A 21,108-nucleotide genomic window follows, 5' to 3' on the forward strand; every position below is an offset into this window, starting at 1 on the left:
CTGACTCCAATCTGTCCAGGCTGAGTTTACATGTGCATGACCCAAACTCAAATATAGCATAAATCTCCCATCTCTTGTCAAAACATTGACTTAGGAGCTATTGCCGATATGTTTAATTGCTGCAGGCGGCAGACATGAATAAATGTGATCAAAAGGAGAGCTGTACAATTCTGTGACCTCTGCAACTTGGGACATATTCTTTTTTTAAAAAAAGAAAAACCAGTGCTATACTTTCTGCCAAAACCATCTCAGAGCAGATGGGAACACCGATCCCCCTGAGTACAAATTCACATATTCATGTCCTCTGATTGCTCAGTGTTGTTTGCCTGCTGAAATTGCATCCCTGCATCTGCTTCAGTCTTGGTTCAGATGAACAGCTGAGATGATAAGAAATCGCCCATGAGTATTTGTGTGAATACCCTAACATGTCACTGCCATGTCATGAGATGGCAGCAAACACCTCTTTAGTTAAATCCTTGGAAATTAATGGGAGCCAACTGTTGATAGATCCCAGCCAACTGCAATCTCCACATTTGGCATGCCATGGCAGCATATCCAAGCCAATGGTTACTGCTTGGTGACCTTATGTCCTCAGCTGTTCACTTGAGCTGACACTTACCTTAGAAGTGTGACAACTTTTGCCACTTTGACATTTACCCTAGAAGTGTAAGAACCGTTGCCACATGTGTCTGTCTATCACCCCACCAATGGCATCAGGGTCCTTCTAGGTAAGCTCACCAGGGAGAAGCCTACAATGTATGTCTATCGTATACTAGTCGCTCTATTCCAGAGACACCAAAGTGGGAATACAGATGCCCCCCTCTCCAGTATCCCTGGATTTGGTATCCACGGATCCGGTTATCTGTGGTTTGTTGCCCCATCCATTACTTTCATTATGTTGTTTATAGATGCACAAAGGAATCATATACTTGCTTTAACAAGACACTATAAGCAGGAAGCTTATAGGAAGACAAGTATGCAGGCAGCAAATGTGCTTCCTGCTTCCTGTTAACATTACCTGAGTTGTCCTCTCTAGCTGTAGGAGATAGGGTTTCCCCATATAATAATAATAATAATAATAATAATAATAATAATAATAATAATAATAATAATAATAATGATGATGATGATGATGATGATGATGATGATGATGATGTTAATAATAATAATAATAAAACTTTATTTTTATCCCGCCCTTCTCCCTAACGGGACCCAGGGCGGCTTGAAATTGAATTGAAAGAAGGTTCTATCTTTCAAGAACCACAACATTTAGATGTTTCTTTCTGATCTGGTTTCACATTCTGGCCTCCTTCAAGGTCCTTCAAGACTGGCTGCTTCAAGGTCGCACGGTGCCGGTGGCCTCAAACTGGCAACCTTGTGGATGTTATCTTCAGGCAAATGGAGGCTCTACCCTCTAGACCAGACTTCCTGTCCATAAATATGCATTATTTCCTATATCCATGGTGGGGCCATGAATGCATCTCTCATGGATATGGGGAGATAGCTTCCAGTCTGTGCTGAAGGAGTGATTAGCCTCTTGTTTCCAGATGAGCCTATGAATCAGACTGTGCTACCAGGTCTGAAACTTGGGTCCACAGCTCAGGAACCAGTCACTTGCTTTGCATGTAGAAGGTCCCGGATATGCTACCTGGGAGCATCTCCAGGTAGGGCTGGAAAAAGCCCTTGCCTGAAACCCTGGAGAGCTGCTGCCGGTCAGTGTTGACAGCACTGAGCTAGATGGATCAAAGGTTGGACTCAGCAGGAAGCAGCTTCTGTGTTACTAAATATATAAGTTCTACAGCAAATTTTTGAATGTCAATGTCAATGAATACAGTTTGTGTATAAATGCACTCATTTTCATTTTACATCATAATTAAGAATCTGTAATTGGTGTAGTGGTTTGGGAAGTGGACTTAGACCTGGAAGATCCAGGTTCAAATCCCCCCTCAGCCACAAAGCTTCCTGGGTGACCTTGGGCCAGTCACTTTCTCTCAGCCTCGCCTACCTCACAGGGTTGTCGTGAGGACAAAAGGAGGGGAGCAGCTATGTATACCGCCCTGAGCTCTTTGGAGGAAGGGCAGTATAAAAATTGAATAAATAAATAAATAATAAATGCCTGTAAGCTATATTGGGCTCCATTCATGAGACCTGGAGCTCCTAAAATGGCCAGAGTGGCTTAGAGTGGATACACATGCAACACAAACTCTCATGTCACTGCAGTAGTATCTATCAGAAAGGACCCTGGATTCACTCTCATACACCATACAATAGCTCAAGAACCTCAGAGCAGGGATCGGCAAAGCACAACAGCTCCCCTAAAGGCGGGTTTCACTGACCCGAGTGCACCATTTTGGCAGGGATTCTTTCTGCTGTAGATAAGGTTCTGCATGCAGTCCTGGCAATGAGAGTCACAAACACCCAAGTTAAGGCAGTGCGTGCATTGAAACTAAAAAAAGAAACCTTCTACCTTCTCTGTCTACTGTGCAGCCATTTCACCACTGGTAATGTAGCAATGGTTCTGCCTAGTCTGCCCTAGTGGGAAAGGAAAAGCCTTCCTTCCATAATGGTAGCTGTCTGAAGCTTTCTCTTAGAGTCTATCTGGAGCTCCCTTGCAATGGTGTTTGCCACACTGGAAGGAAAAGGAATCTAGAACCTGCCACCAGGGAAGCAAATAACACTGATGCATTTCTTAGACTATATGGCCTGATCTTCTTTGTTCTCTTGATTGGCTGTGTGATGTGCAGCTGTGTGATGTGCAGACTGGTTCTTTCACAGTACAACACCATTAGTTCAATTGGGGATCCAGGAGAAGGTTAGTTTGCAATAATTTGAGTGCCTAGCAGCCGCTTTGGGTACTCAACACAGAGAGAAAGCGGGATAGAACTCTTGTAAATAAATAAACAAACACAAAAGATTCCTCAATGTCATGTTCTGATGAAGGGAGAAGGGGACCAAAACTACTCCCTTGTCTCTTCCTCTTTCTTGTTCCCTCCTTCCACAAAGTATTAAAAACACCAGCATCTTATTGAGGTTGAGCAGAGCAAAAGAGAATGTATGGGTAATGGGAAAATCTTAAGTAGCGAAGATTAGTCATCATTGTGGTTGTCAGAGGACGTAAGTACCTTCCTGATGCATTGCAGATGGCTGGGATCCAGAGAGAGGATCTTGTGGTCTCAACCAGAATCTCTGCTTCCAATTTGTCATTGAGCCTTGGCTTTTAACCCGCTTTGTGGATCTCGGTGTCAGTGGCTGAATATAGTTCCTCTTTCCAAACGCATAATCTGCATTATTGCACTAATCCTTAGCATTATGGCAGAGGCCTGTGAGACTTCACAGGCCGGTTCTAAGAACAGATTAATTCGTAGCCATATAACAACAAAATGTTGTCCTTGTCTCTGAACACCTGATGGTATAAAGTCATTAATGGCATTGAATCAGCTCTTGATTAGGGGATTCTGAAGGTTGCTTTTTGTTAGTATGCCTTTAATCTTTTAAATCAATGAGATCATAATACCACAGAGAGCTTCGAAGAGTGAATCTTGATAATGTATAGCCCATTCATATTTTACGTATTTTTGCTGACTGTCTCCTAATGGATTTGCTGTATAACTTTGTCATGACTTATTAAGAAATGTAAGTGAAGGAGCTACTTTGGAATATCATTAACAGTGTTGACCCATCAGGTATCAAAAAGGCACTTTAGCCAAACCAAGACTAGTAGGAAATATTTCAGAACATTGTATACAGAATTTTTTTTTTTGCCTGTTTCAGTTTTGCACACTTTAAATATTTCAAATGTTTTTACATACTAAAAAACAAAGAGGCAGCAATTTTTTTTTTACAAAAAGGTAGCATAATTTGTAAGAACTCAAGTTATAATTAAGGAATGAGAAAAAATACAAAATAAATATTGTATTTATAATACAAAATAAATAATACAAAATAAAAAATAATAATACAAAATAAATAAATCCAGAATGTGTGGATTGTACAAGTAAATATTTAAGGCTTAAATGAAAGATTAGGAGGCACATAGGTACATACACACAGAGGTGTAGATATTTGTTTTTTGCAACAGTTAAAAAAAATCACTTTGTTTATCTCAGCAGGCTATGGAAGAATCTGAGGCTTGCAGGATACCTGGAGGCTTGGCAAGTGTGAAGAACCAATTTGAAAAAGGGGAAAGTGTCTCATTGCAGCACCAACAACAGCACCAGCACACTTCTATACAGGTAACACTATGCAGTGTTCCTAATAATAATAATGACCTTCTGGGTCACTCATCTTCCCAGAGCTATCTAGCTATAAAATGTCTAGGTTCAAGACTGGCAACCAGTCAAAAACCAGCCCAAAAATATAGCACCACAGAGGAGGGCCTCAAGGGAGTGGAGAAGAAAAAAAATGTGCCCTTTTATCCTACCTGCTCCAAACCTCCCCCATCCCCACAAACTGAGCATTGCTGGAAGGTTCAGCTTCAGGCCTGTGTAATCTCACATTGTGTGGAGGGTCACCAGATGTCATAATCGCAAAAGAGACCAGGCACCCCAAAATGTAGGGCATTCAAGAAAAATGTAGGACATGACAAAATAAAAGCGAAAAACACTCGTATGTTGATTTCATGTGGTTAATTTAAACACCATCTTATTATTAAATTTAAAACTACATTACATAGAATTTATTAATTCCAAGAAAGCTATGCACTGCCTGCTCACAGGGAAAGGAGGACATTTAAGTTTTTCTCCAGGACACGAGGTTAAAAAAGAGAGCATGTCTTGGATAAAGAGGACATCTGGTCACCTTGACTGTGTGTGTTGTACAATTTCAACTCAGGCATCTTTTTGTGTTGCTTTTTAAAGACACAGATGCTCTACCCTTATAGGACAATCTTTGCATGTTTACTCGGAAGTACGTTTCCCTGAGTTCAGTGGGGCTTCCTCTCAAGAAAGTGTGCATAGGATTGCACTCCCAGACACATCCAGGCATAAGTGAAGAACTGCAGTGGCCGCTTTAATCTCATCTGTCTTTGAGATTGAATCGCTGCAAGAGCATCCACTTGGCTTTAAAGAGGTAGTTTCTGACATGAGCATGCCTACCTAGCATTTCTATTTTGCGCATACTATTGTCTCCGAAGGTTAGAAAAGAAAAGCCCGCTAAACCTCTCGCTATAGAATAGTGATCCAAACTTACATCTGATCTAAGGCCAAATATATGAAAATATAAGCCGCATCGTTAGGTTATAATTCATTATAAACTATCTGCTTGTGTTTTGCATATATTTTGCTTGAAGCTATGCTAAGCTGTTCTCTTCAGGAATTTGCTGTTTTCTTTGTGTTAAAGTTAATCAGCTTCTCTAAACAGATCAAAAATGACACAGAAGGAACCAGATGCTGCACAAAGCCATATAAATGCAGCTTCCAAATGTTGATTTAGATAAGAGGTTTATGTATTTTATTACTTCATTATCATATATCATGAAGAAGGAAAAAAACTGTTGCAGACAAGTTAATGATTTTTGGAATATGTGAGGGATGGTGTAATGAAACTCATTGTGCGGTTCATTTTGAAAAATAGTAATGGCTTCTTGATAAACAGTCACATTTACTCTAATATGTTGTGCTCATCTATGAAGCAACCAAATGGTGTTCACTTAAAACTCCACCGAATGGATAAATAAAGCCCTGTGGTCTCAGGATAGTTGTCAAGGTCACCCACACACAAGGTCATAGTCAATTATGCCATCCAGCTCTTAAAGCCCACAATGAGACAGTTAACAGCCTTTGGATATCAACGTGAGCAGGTTTTCTTTACATAAAAACAAAACTTTGTATCCAAAGGCAGGTTTTTGTTTTTTTTTCTCTATGGGCTGTGAAGAATATATAAAGAATGAAAAACATTGCTAACAAATTCTGTGCGTTTAATGCTGGAGGTACATGTCAATGACACTGAGCATCTGCAAATGCAGAATTTTGATTAAACTCTTCCACACAATCTGACAGAAACAAGGATGTGAAACTGCCATATCAGGTTGTGGGTGGGGGGAAATGGATTTCACAAAGAGGGAGGAGGAGGCAAGAACCAAAGCAAGGCTGCTGATAGATAAATGCATGATTTAACTGCACAAAGCCAATCTTGTCTGTCTTCCCAGAGTACTGTACCACCTGTCTCGTTAGTCCATTATAAAAGATGGGAGCTTTAAAAGCTTCAAATGACTAAGAATAGACTTTATGGAACCAGGTTCTCCTGGATACTTCATAAACATACAGGAGTTTGGGTGTTGTCAACAACTGAGACATTATGCTCTTAGGATGCTTTTATAGTTAAACAGTGAATTTTAAAAGAGTAATTTAAAATAGCTGCTATGCTTTCTTGCTGTCTATTAAGACCCAAGGTGGAATGACATGTTTTATGCCGCAAACGGTTGCCATCTGAAGACTGTATGTCAATGTCAAGCTTTGCCCCCTCCTCTCAAACATGTAGGACAATTTACCCTATGTGATGACATCTTAACATTCTGCATTTCCCCATTCCACCAGCAGCTGCCAATGATATTTAGCAGCGTTGGGGTGGGTAAAATCAGAAGATGATGTTGCAAAGATCAACAGGTGGGTGCCACTTTTGGTGGTAACCCCATGCCTCACATAATACGTAGTTCTACATATAGTTTCTTCACATTAAACTTTTAAAATATTGCATACGTACACCTAGTTGAAGCAGTTGCAGTGGATTTTGCAACTCAAAACAATAGAGGCAGATGTGTACTGTGGGAGAAGTAGGTGCACTGGATGTCCTGTGCATGCAGAGAACTGGTGAACTGGGGCCAACAAGTTCATTTCGTGACAGTGGGTGCTGGCTCAGATGATACCACATCTTATAGTGTCATGAGGGTAATGATTTTGTTTTGCTATGGAAATCACAATAAAAATGCAAAATCATTAACAGACATTGGCTGCAATCCTACATGCACTTACCTGGGAGTAAGTCCCATTCAGCTCAATGAGACTTACTTTTGAGTAAACCTGTATAGGATTGTGTTGTGTTGCATAACAAATCTGTAAGGCACATGTTTATTTATACAGTACATGTTTATGTCCTGGGCCAGTTCAGATGACCATCAGCCACACCCACACAGTCAAGGACAAGAGCATCTACATCTTCCTGAACCCTTCTGAGCTGTAGCACCCCTGCCAAATCACAGGCAGCTGAGGTGGGTCATCTTGAATTGACTATGCTCAATTTAAATACTATACTGCAGTGGTTCTCAAACTTTTAGCACCAGGACCCACATTTTTGAATGAGAATCTGTCAGGACCCACCGGAAGTGGTCTTGACTGGAAGTGATATCATCAAGCAGCTAAACAATCTTAGGCTGCAATCCTACCCACACTTATCCAGGAGTAAGTCCCATTTACTAGCATTGTTAAAAGCATATTTGTATTTGTTTATGCAGGTATTTATAAACCGCCTTTCTTTGGTCATCAAATTTCTCCTCAGACTTTAATCCAAGGTGGTTTACATAGGCAGGCTGTTCTAAACCCCCATAGAGATTTTTACAATTGAATAGTTTACATAGAACTCCTCTTTCCAGCTATTCAATTTTTACAATTGAATAGTCTTTCATAGAACTCCTCGTTCCAGCTGGATTCCTTCCCGGTCTGGCCTCTCTCTGGCCCTTCGCCTCCCACGCTCCACTTGACGGCAACTCCTCTTTGCCACCGAGGGTCAGCTCATCAGTATATCAGCGTGTCATCAGTTCTCCGGTACTTCCAGTTGTTTCGAACTGGCAGCCTCAGATCTTCTATATACATAGTAACCTGTGAAAAGTACAGCCTGTCACATTTCCCCAAATGCAGTCACATGCCATAGTAGCATCAAGTCCAATATATTAAAAATAAAATATTGAAATGAATGGGACCCACCTGAAATTGGTTCGCAACCCACCTAGTGGGTCCCAGCCCACAGTTTGAGAAACAGTTTGAGTTTCAGTGTAGTATACTGAAAAGATATATTTATATATTTAATCTGAATTTAGGGTATCTAAACCAATATTATCACAGTTTAATCAATTATTACTTGTAACACTTAAATGACACATAGTCTATGGCCAGGTTGACCAGATACAATGGAGGACAGAGTGCCTATACCTTTAACTAGTGTGTAGAAGAGGAAATTTTGGCAGGTGTAGCTTTTCAAACCCTTCATGTTGAGCTGCACCTGCCAAAATTTCCTCTTCTATACACTGGTTAAAGGTATAGGCACTCTGTCCTCCACTGTATCTGGTCACCCTGTGCACACGTACCTGGAAGTAAGTTCCATTGAACCATTTGAGGCTTTCTTCTAAATCATGATAAGATTGGCCACTTGTTGTATCCATACAGTCCCTCCTGCTGCTCTGCCTTGTTTCATTAACACTGAAAAAGTAACCTCTGTTTTCTCTTTGAATGAATCCTGTGTTTGGGATTCCTTTTTAGCCAACATATTTTTAATAGTACTGAGGTACTATTAGCCCCGAAGCACATATTACTGTTAATAGGATTTATTTGTATAAAGCCAGCACACAGAGATGAGAGAACAGATGCCTAAAGGTTCACTTACCTTAGCATTTTACAAACCTGTAGTAGGTAAGCTGCTGCATGTGAAAATCCAATTAAGAGTGCCATAATTCATGAGATATTACTAATTGAATGAAAGCCTCTTTCAGTCTCCAGAAGTTGCAAGACTCTTTTTTCTCCTCATTTTTTTTTGTTATTTGTAAATATTTATCCCAATTTTCAACATAAGCATTTCTAGGACAGCTTACAAAGTCAATGCACTAAGGGCCCAATCCTGTCCCCTGCCAGTCCATAGCATGCAGTGCCACTCCTGGAGCACACGATGTATGGTACTGGGGTGGGGAGCCACTGGGGGATTCCTAAGAGAGGGCAAAACACTAATTTTTTCAGGTGCCTGAACCCTGGTGCAAAGCAGCCCCTCACCTGCAGAGCCATTCAGAGAAGGGAGAGTAAAGCAGAGAAGATGCCTCCACTTCACTCTCCCTACTCCAAATAGCTCTGCAGGCAAGTGAGAAGGGCTGCTTTACATAGGCATTCAGGCACCTGAAAAACTTAGCATCCCCCCCCCCCCAAACGCCAGTGGGGGAGTAACCAGACAGTTAAGGAGAGAGAACTTTTTTTTTACTTTCTTCCTCATAGGCGGCCTGGCTTCCAGTGGGTCTTCTTGGACTGATAGCAGCTCTAGCTGGTGTAAATCTGAGAAGGGGGGGCGGGCCAGGCCAGAAAGGGGGATATAATATTCATGTGTACCAGTGAGCTACTCCAGTGGAGGATGGGGGAGTTTCTTTGGGTCAGTGGTGCCTGTGTATGGCCTCTGGCCATTTGCAGTGGTGTGCCTGACCCTTAGAACAAGGAAGAACTTTTGCACCATTGTTCCAGGCCTTACCTGGTAGATCACGAGATTCACCACTGTAAGGCCTGTATAGGATTGGGCAATAAAACAATGAAATCTTGTTTAGCAACAATAAAACAACATTATTTTAAAAAAAACAACCTGGTATTATATTTTCTACATGATGCAGGAGATCCCAATTCAGATCTTTTTCTTAAGGCTACAAGATGCAGTGAAGGTAGTGGTAAGAGATTTGGATTAGAGCCGAAACACAACTGAGGGGGGAATTAGTCCTTTTTCCACATGCCATCTCTCAATATAAATTATATGCTTTTCTCACAAAATAAACAAACAGCCATAGAGGAAAGCACACAGGTACAGTATGACTACCTCCATGGTTTTCTCTGTAGCTAATAGCAACTAGGGCATGTGTATTTGTTTGTGTGTGTGTGTGTGTGTGTGTGTGTGTGTGTGTAAGAGAAAAACACAGCATAAACTGGCACCTGTTTTTAGTGTACAATCAAAAAATAATAATACGACCATTAAAACATATAATTATGTTTTTATAATGATAAAATATGTTTTAAAATATTTAATATATTAATATATACATAATAAACATAATTAGTATAAGTGATATAGACAATATAAATATATTTAAAAGTGAAATTTATGCAATCCCTTTTCTTAGACAGAAAATGGTTCCTGGAACTTCACCACAGTCTAGCAACCCAATCCTATCCACATTTTCCTGGGAGTAAGCCCCATTGACTATAATGAGACTTACTTCTGAGTAGACATGCATAGGATTGGGCTGCAGGCTGGTACTGAGTACTGCTATGCACACTTTCCTTAACTCTCTTTTGTTATATGCCTATGAGGTAGTCCCAGAGTGACGCATTCCGAAGCTGCAGAAGGCTTTATAAATCAAGGTAAAACAAAGGGGCATTTCAAGAAAAAGCAATTTCGAAAAAAATAGTTTACGCATTTCGGTGTCCAAGAAATTAAAAGAATCCAAATAACATTCTAAGGGCCCAATCCTATTGAGCACAGGAGTTGTGGCTCCAAATAGCTACCACCGGATCCCATGCTGGATCCAAGCAGGCTGGAGGTCTCCTTGAGGGAAGGGGACATTCGTCCACTTACCCCGAGTAAAGCCCCAGCCTACTCAATGGGGCTTCTCAAGTATTCACCAGCTATTTCACTGGCAGAGACTCGAGAAGCCCTGTGTTGGGCTTTAGAATCTGACACAGAGGATAGGATTCAACAGAGGAGGCCTCTGCTGGTTCTACCCCCTCTTGGGCTTGTCCCTCCCCCCATTCTGCTCCCATTCTGCTCCTGCCCTCCTCCTGCCACTTTGTTCATACTCCTGTACTGCTCTGTGCTTACCTGCTCAGCAGTGGCGTCCAGGGGTCAATCTGCAGCTTTGACAGAGTGGCACAGACCTTCCCCACCAGCCCTGCTTCCTTACCGTACATTTACCCACCACTGGCAGTAGGACAGCCTAGGATTGGGCTGTTAATGTGCTTAACATGCTACTGCTAGATGCAAAGATAAAATACTTCAACAGTTGCTGAATTCACAGCAAGTGGTGTTCTTCAAGAAAGCAAAGTTGCTTCCTCCCATGAGTTACATATTGATTCTGATAAGTACGCAACTTCTTACTGTGCAGGTAGCAATGCCAATCTCACAGGAACTTGTATATAAGGATCTGCTTTATACTGAGCAGAAAAATTGATCCATCTAACCCAGTACTGTCTGCTCTGATTAGCAGTGGCTCTTCAGGGTCTCAGGCAGAGGTTTTTCTCATTACCTGAAATCCTTTAACTTGAGTGCCAGCAATTGTAAACTATATACTCAATCCCTTGGTTGTAGCCCAACCTGATCCACACCATCATCCAAACCCCAACAGTCATTCCTTGTAGGAATAAGTAGGGACAATTTAGAATGGAGCGGCAGCAGAGGAAGAGGAGTTTTTTCACCTCAATTATTGTTTACCTGCTGAAAAGCACCCCTGAAGCCCCTGCCCCCCAACATGGGATACCAAGGCCAAATACATTTTGTACTTCCCTTTTTTAACTTTAACTGATTTAAAAGTTTGTTCATTGAGTTATTTTACATGTTATTTCCTTTATAGAGTTACCTGCCTTTGCAACTAAAAAAAAAGATTTTTAAAAAATCATCCAAAGTGGGGCTTTTTATATTCTCCTAATTTCAGTGCAAGAGACTCACATTATATGCTTAATCTTTCTACTGAAAGCAGCAAAACACAGAATACTTCATTTAGACTGGATTGCGCTCATTCATTCATTCATTCATTCATTCATTCATTCATTCAATTTATATCCTGCCTTTCTCCCCAAAGGGCACCCAAGGCAGCTTCCAATACTATTAAAATGCATGTAATAAAATACATATTAAATAAAACTTGCATTGTAGGTGTTGTATTAGTAGTTGATGGGTGAATTGTATTTAGTGGTTGATGGCTGTACCTGGATTTGCATCATTAACATTTTGCATATGATATTATAGGAGGGCAGTCTGTAGGCTTTTGGAGCCCTTTTTTTCTGCCAGAGCCTTGGGAGCTACCAGTGTGAAATGGCAGCTTGGGGAGGTGGAGCTAGTTGCAAAAGTGACACCTTTTTGGTTGTTCTTATAGACATGCATTCATGAGCGCACACACACCCAAACCTCAGTAGTGCATTCCCCTCAATATTCCACCCTTGCTTCCAAGCTGGGCTGGGATTTGCTCCTGGGAGAAAGGGAGAACCCAACAAATTCAAACCACCGTGAGTGGGGGGGGGGAGCAAAAGGTTCAGGAATGGCTGGTAGCTCTGGAGTGACCTTCTTTCTGCCTCTGATATATAAGGCAGATACTTCTGCAATTCTGCTGTGCATTTTCATATTCTTTTTTTGACTTTCCCTGCGCTCTGTATCTGATGGCGCTTTCTCTTCTGTTAGACGTAGAATCATAAATAATACACACTCCTAGTGGAAAATAGGTGCTCACTGTCTGACTTAACATTATTTGGCAGTAATGTACCAAATGTTCCCTTGGTGCAGTCTCAACTAGTACGTATCCCTTGCACATCAGATTCACTTAGAGTAGACCCAAGGCTAAAAATAAGTGCATATGAGACACATGTGGTATCTTCATCCCTTGAGGGATCTTTGACACATACACAGAAAGTAGCCTCCAGCAAAAGTCTCATCTAATCGTGTTATTCATTTTCTCCCTTCTGGAGCAGCATAAGCTGAGGTTTTGAGTTCACAGATTTTTGATGGTTCTTAAGGGAATTCATGCCCAGTACTTTGCCACCACAAGAAATCAATCAATTTCTTTTAATCAGTGTGATGTTTTCCATTTTGAAAGTTCTTTTAAGCCACTCAAGGAAATGTAAAGATAAGTCCATCTCATTATCCTATCACAAGCAAGAATGCATGTAGCTTATGGTAACATCTGAATCCAGATCTGCCCTTATTTGACAATGGCATCACAATCCTGTTACCCTGCACATGCCCGATCTTGTTTGATCTCTGAAGCTAAGCAGGGTCAGGCCTGGTTAGTACTTGGATGGGAGACCGCTTGGGAATACTAGGTGCTGTAGGCTTATACCATAGTCTTTCGAGACTGAAGGTTGCCAACCAGCCACTATACCCAAGTTTGCCATAGGAGTTTGAGCAAGATTCAGCACTGGACATAATCCAATATTAGGAATACTATTGATGGTTTTGCATAATGTTCCTTTAAACAGATCTGATGATAAATTACAGTAATAATTCCTCATCTCTTAGGTCAAATGTAGACAATTTTATCCTGGATTTTCTTTTCATTGTGCAGCTTTTGACTTTACTTAGGGTCCAATCCTATCCAAATTCCCAGTGCTGATGTAGCTGTGCCAACAGGGCATGCACTGCATCTTGGTGGGGGTGGCAGTCACTAAGGCCTCCTCAAGGTAAGGCAAGGTAACATTTACTTTCTTATCTTGGGGTTGCATTGTTGTTGCATCAGTGCTGGAAAGTTGGATAGAACTGTGTTCTCATTATTTTTCTTCAGTAAGTTACTTTAAAGTTTGTTTTGTGCACAGGCGTGCCCCCTTATCCACGAGGGTTCCGTTCCAGAACCCCCATGCAGATGGCTGAAACTGTGGATATGGGCAAACAGGAGGCAGACTCGATCCATGGTTAACTGAATCCGCTGATACAGGATCTGCGGATATGGGGGTGCCCTGTATTGCAATCCTAGGGTTGAGGATGGGGAAGCATTTTAAAGCATTATAAAAAGCATTATACTTATACGGTAAAATTTGGAAATTGTTAATAGAAAACAAGTTCTGGTTGGCAACCTTCAGTCTCGAAAGACTATGGTATAAGCCTACAGCACCCGGTATTTTCTGGCAGTCTCCCATCCAAGTACTAACCAGGTCTGACTCTGCTTAGCTTCCAAGATCAGACAAGAGCTTCATTTTTCAGAGCTAGAAATGAACCAGGAAGTGTAGCATCAGCATCAAACCTCCCATCAGATGAATGGGGCTCACGTGACTCCAGGACCATACAGGAAGCCTTAATTAGGCTGAAAACTGTGCTTCTGGTTTTTTGGAAGAACAGTTTAAGACCACGAGGAAGCCTCAGATGGTCTCCCATTGGTCTTGGAGTCGTGCAAGGCTCCATATCAGTCCAGGTGAGTGGGGAAGGGCAGCTTCACATGGGGGGCGTCTCAAAGCTTTGCCCCAGGCTCCTTGAGGGGAGGTCCACCACTGTATAACATGTGCCAGCACTGCCAGATTTGCCCCCCTAATTCCTCCCTGCCCCCTCCCTGCCCCTTTCACCCCATTTCAGCCCCCTTGTAAGTGAATATTGCAGTAACCCAACTGGGACAAAAGCAGAATGATCCAAACATGGGCTGAATCAATAGAAAGAAAAGAATGAATGTTAGGAATCTTTGAAAACCAAAAATGACAGGACTTGGCTAATGATAGAATCTGTGAAGAAATAGATCAAAAAGTCACACCAAGAACTCTAGCTTGAGGAAAAGAAATGATAACATCAGCAACAGCCAAAAAAAAAAACAAAAAACAAAAAAAAACAGAAGGAACAGGAAAAGAAGAGACCAGAGGAAAAATAAGAAATTGTGTCTTCTGTTTGAAGATTTAACTTCAAAGAGTGAGCAGAGAGCCATGAGGAGTATCATCAAGACAAGATGAAATACTAACAAAAGAAGAAGACAGGGACAGAAAAGGATAATTGAATATCGTCAGCATATACATGAACACTAATGTCAAAGGATTGAATAAGGGAATCTAAAGGATGAAGATAAAGAATAAAAAGCAAAGGGTCTAAAACCGAACCATAAGGAATACGGATTAACAAAAACTTGACAAGTATGATTAAAAAGCTAAGAGGAAAACCAAGATGCAACAGAAACATAAAAATCAGAATCATACAAAAGGAAAGGATGATTGACTGTGTTGAAGACAGAGGACAGATCAAGAAAAGAACAAAATACTTGTTCACTCACATAAGTTAAGAAATGAAAGTAAAATAGTTTTGTTCACTGGTAAGCATGGAATCAGATTGATAAGGATTAATAAAGTATTGGATACAGATGGAACCTTTTTATCCTTGGGGGTTCCATTCCCAGACCATCTGCAGATATTGAAAACCATGGATAATAAAATCTGCAGTATTCGGAGCTCACCTTGGCTCTGAATGTGATCACAGCCTCATGCCTAGAGCTGTTCTGAGCATCGGAGAGACTGTGCGCCACCTCATGCGACCTCTCTGAGGCTCAGAATGACTCTCAGAATGGTTCATGACTTCTGGTAAAATCAAAAGTTATCCGAAAACAGCTCTGGGGGTCATTCTGAGCCTCAGAGAGGCTCAGAGAGCCTCTCTGAGGCTCAGAAAATCTCCCAGGTACAATCAGAACAAGATTCTGGTCATGTCTGGGAGATCTGCAGGGGGGACGATCCAGGGGTTTGGCATTCACAGTGGGGCAAATCTGTGGATGCTGAATCTGTGGATAAAGAGGCTCCACTTGTATAATAAAATCCAAATACTGAGAGAAAATAACATGTGCAAGCAATTTAAGAACAAAAGAAAGAAGAAAAAACTATAAAATATTCAAGATTTTAGAAATAGAGAAATTAAAGCAGATTGACAGGCCAATTCTAAACGTCCTTGGTGCAACGTAAACTGTGGAGCCAGGGAAACTACTGGCGGTCGACTTGGGAAAAGGGAACATTGGTTTCCTTACCCGTGTCCAGTGCAGCTTACCTTGATGGGTCAACTTGAATCTGTGCCCGCTCTTGTGCGGGTGCATAACTGAGAAGATCCGTGTTGGTTTCCATGGCTGTGGAGGGAGGCCTCAGCCTTCATCCATGCCCCCCTCCCAGATCCGATCTGCCCTCTCTCCCTCCCTCCACCCAATTCTGCCCCCTTCCCACCTCTCCTCCTTCCCCCACCCCAAAAAGCCTCACCACTACTTGGTAGGGATACCGCCCACTGGTCCTCCTGGCGTTTTTCCGGCACTGAGGTAGAGCACCAACTAGTGCTGCGTCTCTCCCACCAGTGCCCTTATGGCACTTTTGCAACACCCAGTGCTGGCACAGTGGGCAGAGTGCAGGTGCTGTGCCGCTCAGGATTGGGCTGCCCAAGTCTGAACAAAATTCATCAAATACCAAAAAAAAAAGAATCAAAATGTAAAAAAACCCAGTATAAATGGAATAAACTTATTTAGAAGGAAAAAAGAGGGAATAATACCAATAACAGAAGCAGTAATTTTAGAGAACAAAAAATAAGACCATCCAAAGAAATCGGAAAGTAGAAAAGTAAGGGGTTATCGTAACTCAAGAAGTGTCAAACAGAAGAGATACAGAAAACAAAAGAAGACTAGATAACAGAAATAGAGAAGTTAGCAGCTGAATAAAACATGAAAAACTGTCCCTAATACCTGAGGCATTGGGGGAGGAGGAGGAAGGTATAGAAAGGTGGAGCACAGAATTAGTAGCTGAAGAGAGGCAGCCAGAAGATGGAAGATTAGAATAAATCAATTTTGAAAAATAAGATTGTGAACCCAAAAAGAAAGTAGCATGAGCATACATTCATAATGAAGAAATTCTCCATTTGTTCAGGCCTTGTCCTGTAAATGTTTATCAGCCCAAGTACATCAATGAAGATAACACAATGAAGAATAAAACCAAGACTGAGATGGACAAGGATGATGAGTACAAATAGATAGTGGAACAAGAGCATCAATTGTGGTCGGAAGAAGAATTTGAAACAAGCTCACTAGTGGACAATGCAGAAATAAGAACAGAAGAATGTAAAGGACATAAAAGAGACAGAAAAGAATCAGGTTCAAGATAGACAAGATCCCTAAGGATAAGGGCTGGACAAAGAATCTTTGTTGCTGCAAATAGCCACTTTGGGAGCATACAGTGGCACAGTGGGTGGTTTTCAGCAGAGATAATGGCACAAGGAGGAAAGGTTGACCTCTCCACCTGCTGCAGTCCCAATCTGAATCACCCCCCCCCCCACACACACACACACACAGGACAAGGTGGTCCTGGTCCTGGTAAGTATGACAGCCGCTGATATATTATATGCAATGCACATGCAATGGGACATTCTTCATAGAGATAGCGCTACAACTGCAATGGACTTGGTCCCATATGAGCAAATGTGTTCCATATGTTCATTTCCTGTTGCTGAATCCCTGCATCCAGTACCTAAGCCTGATACAGGGTCCTGTTGCTGGGCTGGGACCATGTATGGAACCCCAAACAAATGGTCAATGCTGTCAGTTTTGACAGTGCCTCTCTGTACCTTCTTCCCCCTCTCCCAATGCCTCAGGTATTATGAACAGTTTTTCATGTTTTATTCAGCTGCTATTTGGAAAAGGTAGGGAACTGACAGTCCAATTCTGAGCTGCCCGGCACGCGTGGCTGTGGCGGCACCAAAAATGACTGCCGCCACATCCTGTGCGCTTCAGGCAGCCACCGGCGGCTCCTCAGGAGAAGGGGACTTTTGTCCCTTTCCCCTGGGTAAAGAGAGTAGCTCCAAAATGGGTCTACTCAAGAATCAAGAGCCTCCATGTAGGGTAGCAAGCTCAACATGGAGGCTCTGGATCCAGTGGAGCGTCACTCCACCTGTCCCGCTTCCCTCCCTCTCCATTCCTTCCCCCCAGCACGCCTCCCCCTGCCTCCACCCTCTCTGCCTGCCTCCCCCCTCCCTGGAACGCCTCCTCCCCGCCTCCCCCATACCCCACTTACATCTCCGCTGCTCGGTGGTCCGTGTGACCGCATCGCGCTCGCCCGATGGTAGGGCCTGCAAATGTGCCTTATGGCATATTTGTGACAGTGTGCGCTGGCAATGAGCTGGAGCGCGAGCCCAGAATTGGGCTCTGAGGCTGCAATACTATCCACACTTACTTGGAGTAAGCTTCATTTACTATAATTAGACTTAAGTCTATTAGAAATAATATATAATGCAGGACTTGAGCCTTTTAGAAAAATAAAATGCAATCTACTGTAGTTACATAGGTGTGTGCCTTGTGTTGTTGAAAATGGGAAGAACCATTTCCATTCTTGGGGGGGAAAAAATCTCAGGCACATCCCCTAAATAGATTTTGAAGGTTAGGGAAGCCAGATAGTCAGTACTGCTTAAACCTGTCTGTCAGGCACAAACGCTGTCAGACAAAAAGCACCTGGCTTTCTTCATGGAAACGGATAAATGTAATACAAGGTGAATTATTATAGACTGGAGGACACCAAGCCATAACAAAGAGTATTCACTACTATGAAGTTTGGCTCATCATAAAAACACAGAAAGCTCAGGAAAAATGGATTATTGCAAGTAGAACCAGAGAAGTGCACCTGGGTCACCTCTGAAGAATATGGCCATCACTCCCTTCCGAGACCTCGAGCTGGATCTCTCACAGGAGAATGTGATTATAGATATTGGTTACTAACACGTTGGCCTCATCCATTCTGTTTAGGCTTTTGCTTGAAAGGGATTGACAGGTTTTTACCGCGGATGTACAAAAGCAAAGTAAGATGGATGGGTGGACAGACAGAGAGACTGAGTGTTGGATACAGAGGATAAATTAAACCATGCTGATTCTAATATAGTTCATAAATGAGATGGCGGAAACTCTTCATACTGCCCATGCTGTTTAGTCCAAGATCGTTTTTTCTTAACACAAAATTAGTATTCTCTAATTGTTTCATACCTGCTACTGTGTCAAACAATGAACCTGTGCAACGTAACAAAGAAGCAATACAATGAAAAGGTAAATTTAAGTTCAAAGTCTGCAGGTCTAATATCCCCGAAGCCCCTATTAGCACCCCAAAGTGGCTGCTTTCAGCAACCTGGGGGCAAAAAACGTCTGGAGTTTCCCTGGAACAATCCAGGAAAAGGCATTACCCACACTCAGGCTGCCATCCTATATGCACTATATGCAAGCCTATGCGCATTTACCTGGGAATAAGTCCCGGTGACCTCAGTTGGACTTCCTTCTAAGCAGATATGCATAGGAAATCTTGTCATATCATGAGCCACATCCCTGGTGTAGGTCAACCCCTTCCTCCTTGGCCTACTTTTGTTAAAAAAGAGAGATTATCAAGCCTGAGCATGTCTCTTGATGGTGCTTTTGGCATAACATGCAGTTTGGCTGTAAGTGTGCATAAAGCATAATCCTCAATTCAAAATTTAGAATATTTTAAAAAGCAGATTATAGCTCCAGTGCAATCCTGCCGTATGCATGTCTACTCAGAAGTAAAATCAAAATTTAATTCAATGGGACTTACTCCCAGGTAAATGCATATAGGATTGCACTTTGTTACCTATTAAAACTGATGAAATTATGAACTGGTTATGAATGCATCAAAGAAATTAAGACAGCATTATTACCTTTTTGTTAAGATAATTTGAATTATTGAATTCTTTTCTTGTTTAGTCACCTAATATATAGTTCTTAGAGAACTTTTTCTTTTGTAAAAGTTTATTATTTATTGATTTAATGAAGCAGTGTAGGGGCCAATTCAGATGAGAAACTAACGATAGTTTGTTATGGCTCAGATAATAGCTATAGATGAAACACGGTTGTAAAATCAGCAAGACCTCACAGTTTGCATATTGTGCCCTCCACTCAGTCTCTGTGAAGACAAAAGATGGGGCAAATTCTCAATGAAACATCTGTAGTCCCCAAACCATTTAGGGCCCAATCCTATCCAATTTAATTTACAATTCTGTGCCTAGCTCTTCCTTGACTTGCAATTTCCTTTAACTGTGATCTATTCTGTATGTAAAAGTCAATCTTGAACACTGCTTAACATCCATTCTTACCTGTGGGATATGCATTGATTTTTTTTTTCTTCATTTTCTTTCCATAGCACACTATTTTTATGTGAAAATTGCTTTACAGCAGCATTTCCACAATTACATTTATGAAAAAAGGCCTGTCATAATAATGTTGCTCATTCTTCCAGTTGCTTCCCATGTAGCTTGAACCTAGTGTCTTCTGCCTGTAGCCAGCCTAATTGCTGCCTCAACTATTGCAGTTGTAAGCAATAAGCAGAGAGTTAGGGCTTCTTAAGACATGCAATTCACATTCCCTCTTTCATTTTTGGCTATAAGGAAATATTTATGAAACTAGGGCATATCAAAGAAGGAAATGCTTTCATAAAAACGCACCCTCCTGTCCCTGATGAGGGTTTTAGGATATGGACTACATTCTGCATCACATTTTTGTATCTCAGACCGTTTGCATCTGCTCCAGACCCTCACGTGATGATGACAGGCATCCAGCCTTCAAATGTGGCACTGCAAACTACAGTACTAGCGTAATCATGGTACTATGGCTTTGGGAAAGAGCAACTCAGTCACTTGCTAGGGAACACTATGAAAGTTCTCCTCTTTCACTTTCTACTATTGGGTATGAACCAGTCAAAGTTAAGCACCTTTAAATCCTATCACTTTCTTCAGAATGCCTGCTACCTATGCCGGCTTCCGCCAGCGGAATTGGTACATGCGCAGTCATAAGTGTCTGCGTGGAGACCAGTGTTGCCTGGCAACCAGGGATAAGTGCATTGCTGAGCAGCGGGGCGGCATGGGGAGAGCGGAACAGGCACAGGAAGGGGATGTTTCTGGATAGAGGAGGGCAGTCTGAAGGCACTTCAGACGCGGGAGGAGGTGGGGACAGCAACATAGGCCGAATTCTATTTTCCGCCCATGCCTGAAAGCCTTCATGGTCTACTCAAATCTGTACCAGGTCCTGACAGACCTGAAAGGGGCTGTCTGGTCCTGGACAAAAGTTCCTTTACCCCAAGACCCCAGAACTCTGGCTGCCTCCTTGGTCCCACAGGATACAGCAGCAGCTGTTTTGGCACTTCTGTGCCATGGCGCTAGCAGCCCAGGTAGGATTGTTAAGCTGTTAACCATCAACTTAATTCCTGCACTGAAATCAGTCAGACTTTCTTTGGCCTGCCAGTGCCTCTCCTGGTCACTCAACCATTGGAGCTTCCAGACTGTAGCTGCGCAGCTATTGCACATGCTGTAGCTATAACTAGCCTGCAAACAAGGCCTTCATCCATATATTTTAGCAGTTTACATTTCTCCTATATATTCCGATCGCACACTTGCTAGTAGATAGGACCTGGTGATTGATCAAATCGACAGAACTTTCATTAAAACCCAGGTCACTTTGTCCTATACTGCTTCTTTTAA

At 42.0% G+C, this 21,108-nt stretch overlaps 1 protein-coding gene across 5 annotated transcripts in view; it reads left to right on the forward strand.

Moving 5' to 3' along the window:
- The window catches only part of XIRP2 (xin actin binding repeat containing 2), a 92,878-nt gene that overhangs the window by 51,693 nt on the left and 20,077 nt on the right, over positions 1-21,108 (forward strand). For 4 of the 5 annotated variants that reach the window (XM_066612138.1, XM_066612140.1, XM_066612141.1 and 1 more), the window contains exon 3: positions 4,107-4,232. In XM_066612138.1, the coding sequence (XP_066468235.1) occupies positions 4,107-4,232 (126 nt within the window). The remainder of the gene's footprint in view (positions 1-4,106; positions 4,233-21,108) is intronic. The other variant, XM_066612139.1, reaches the window with a different exon arrangement.

Source organism: Tiliqua scincoides, chromosome 1 (genome assembly GCF_035046505.1).
Source record: "Tiliqua scincoides isolate rTilSci1 chromosome 1, rTilSci1.hap2, whole genome shotgun sequence".
NCBI classification, from domain to species: Eukaryota; Metazoa; Chordata; class Lepidosauria; order Squamata; family Scincidae; genus Tiliqua; species Tiliqua scincoides.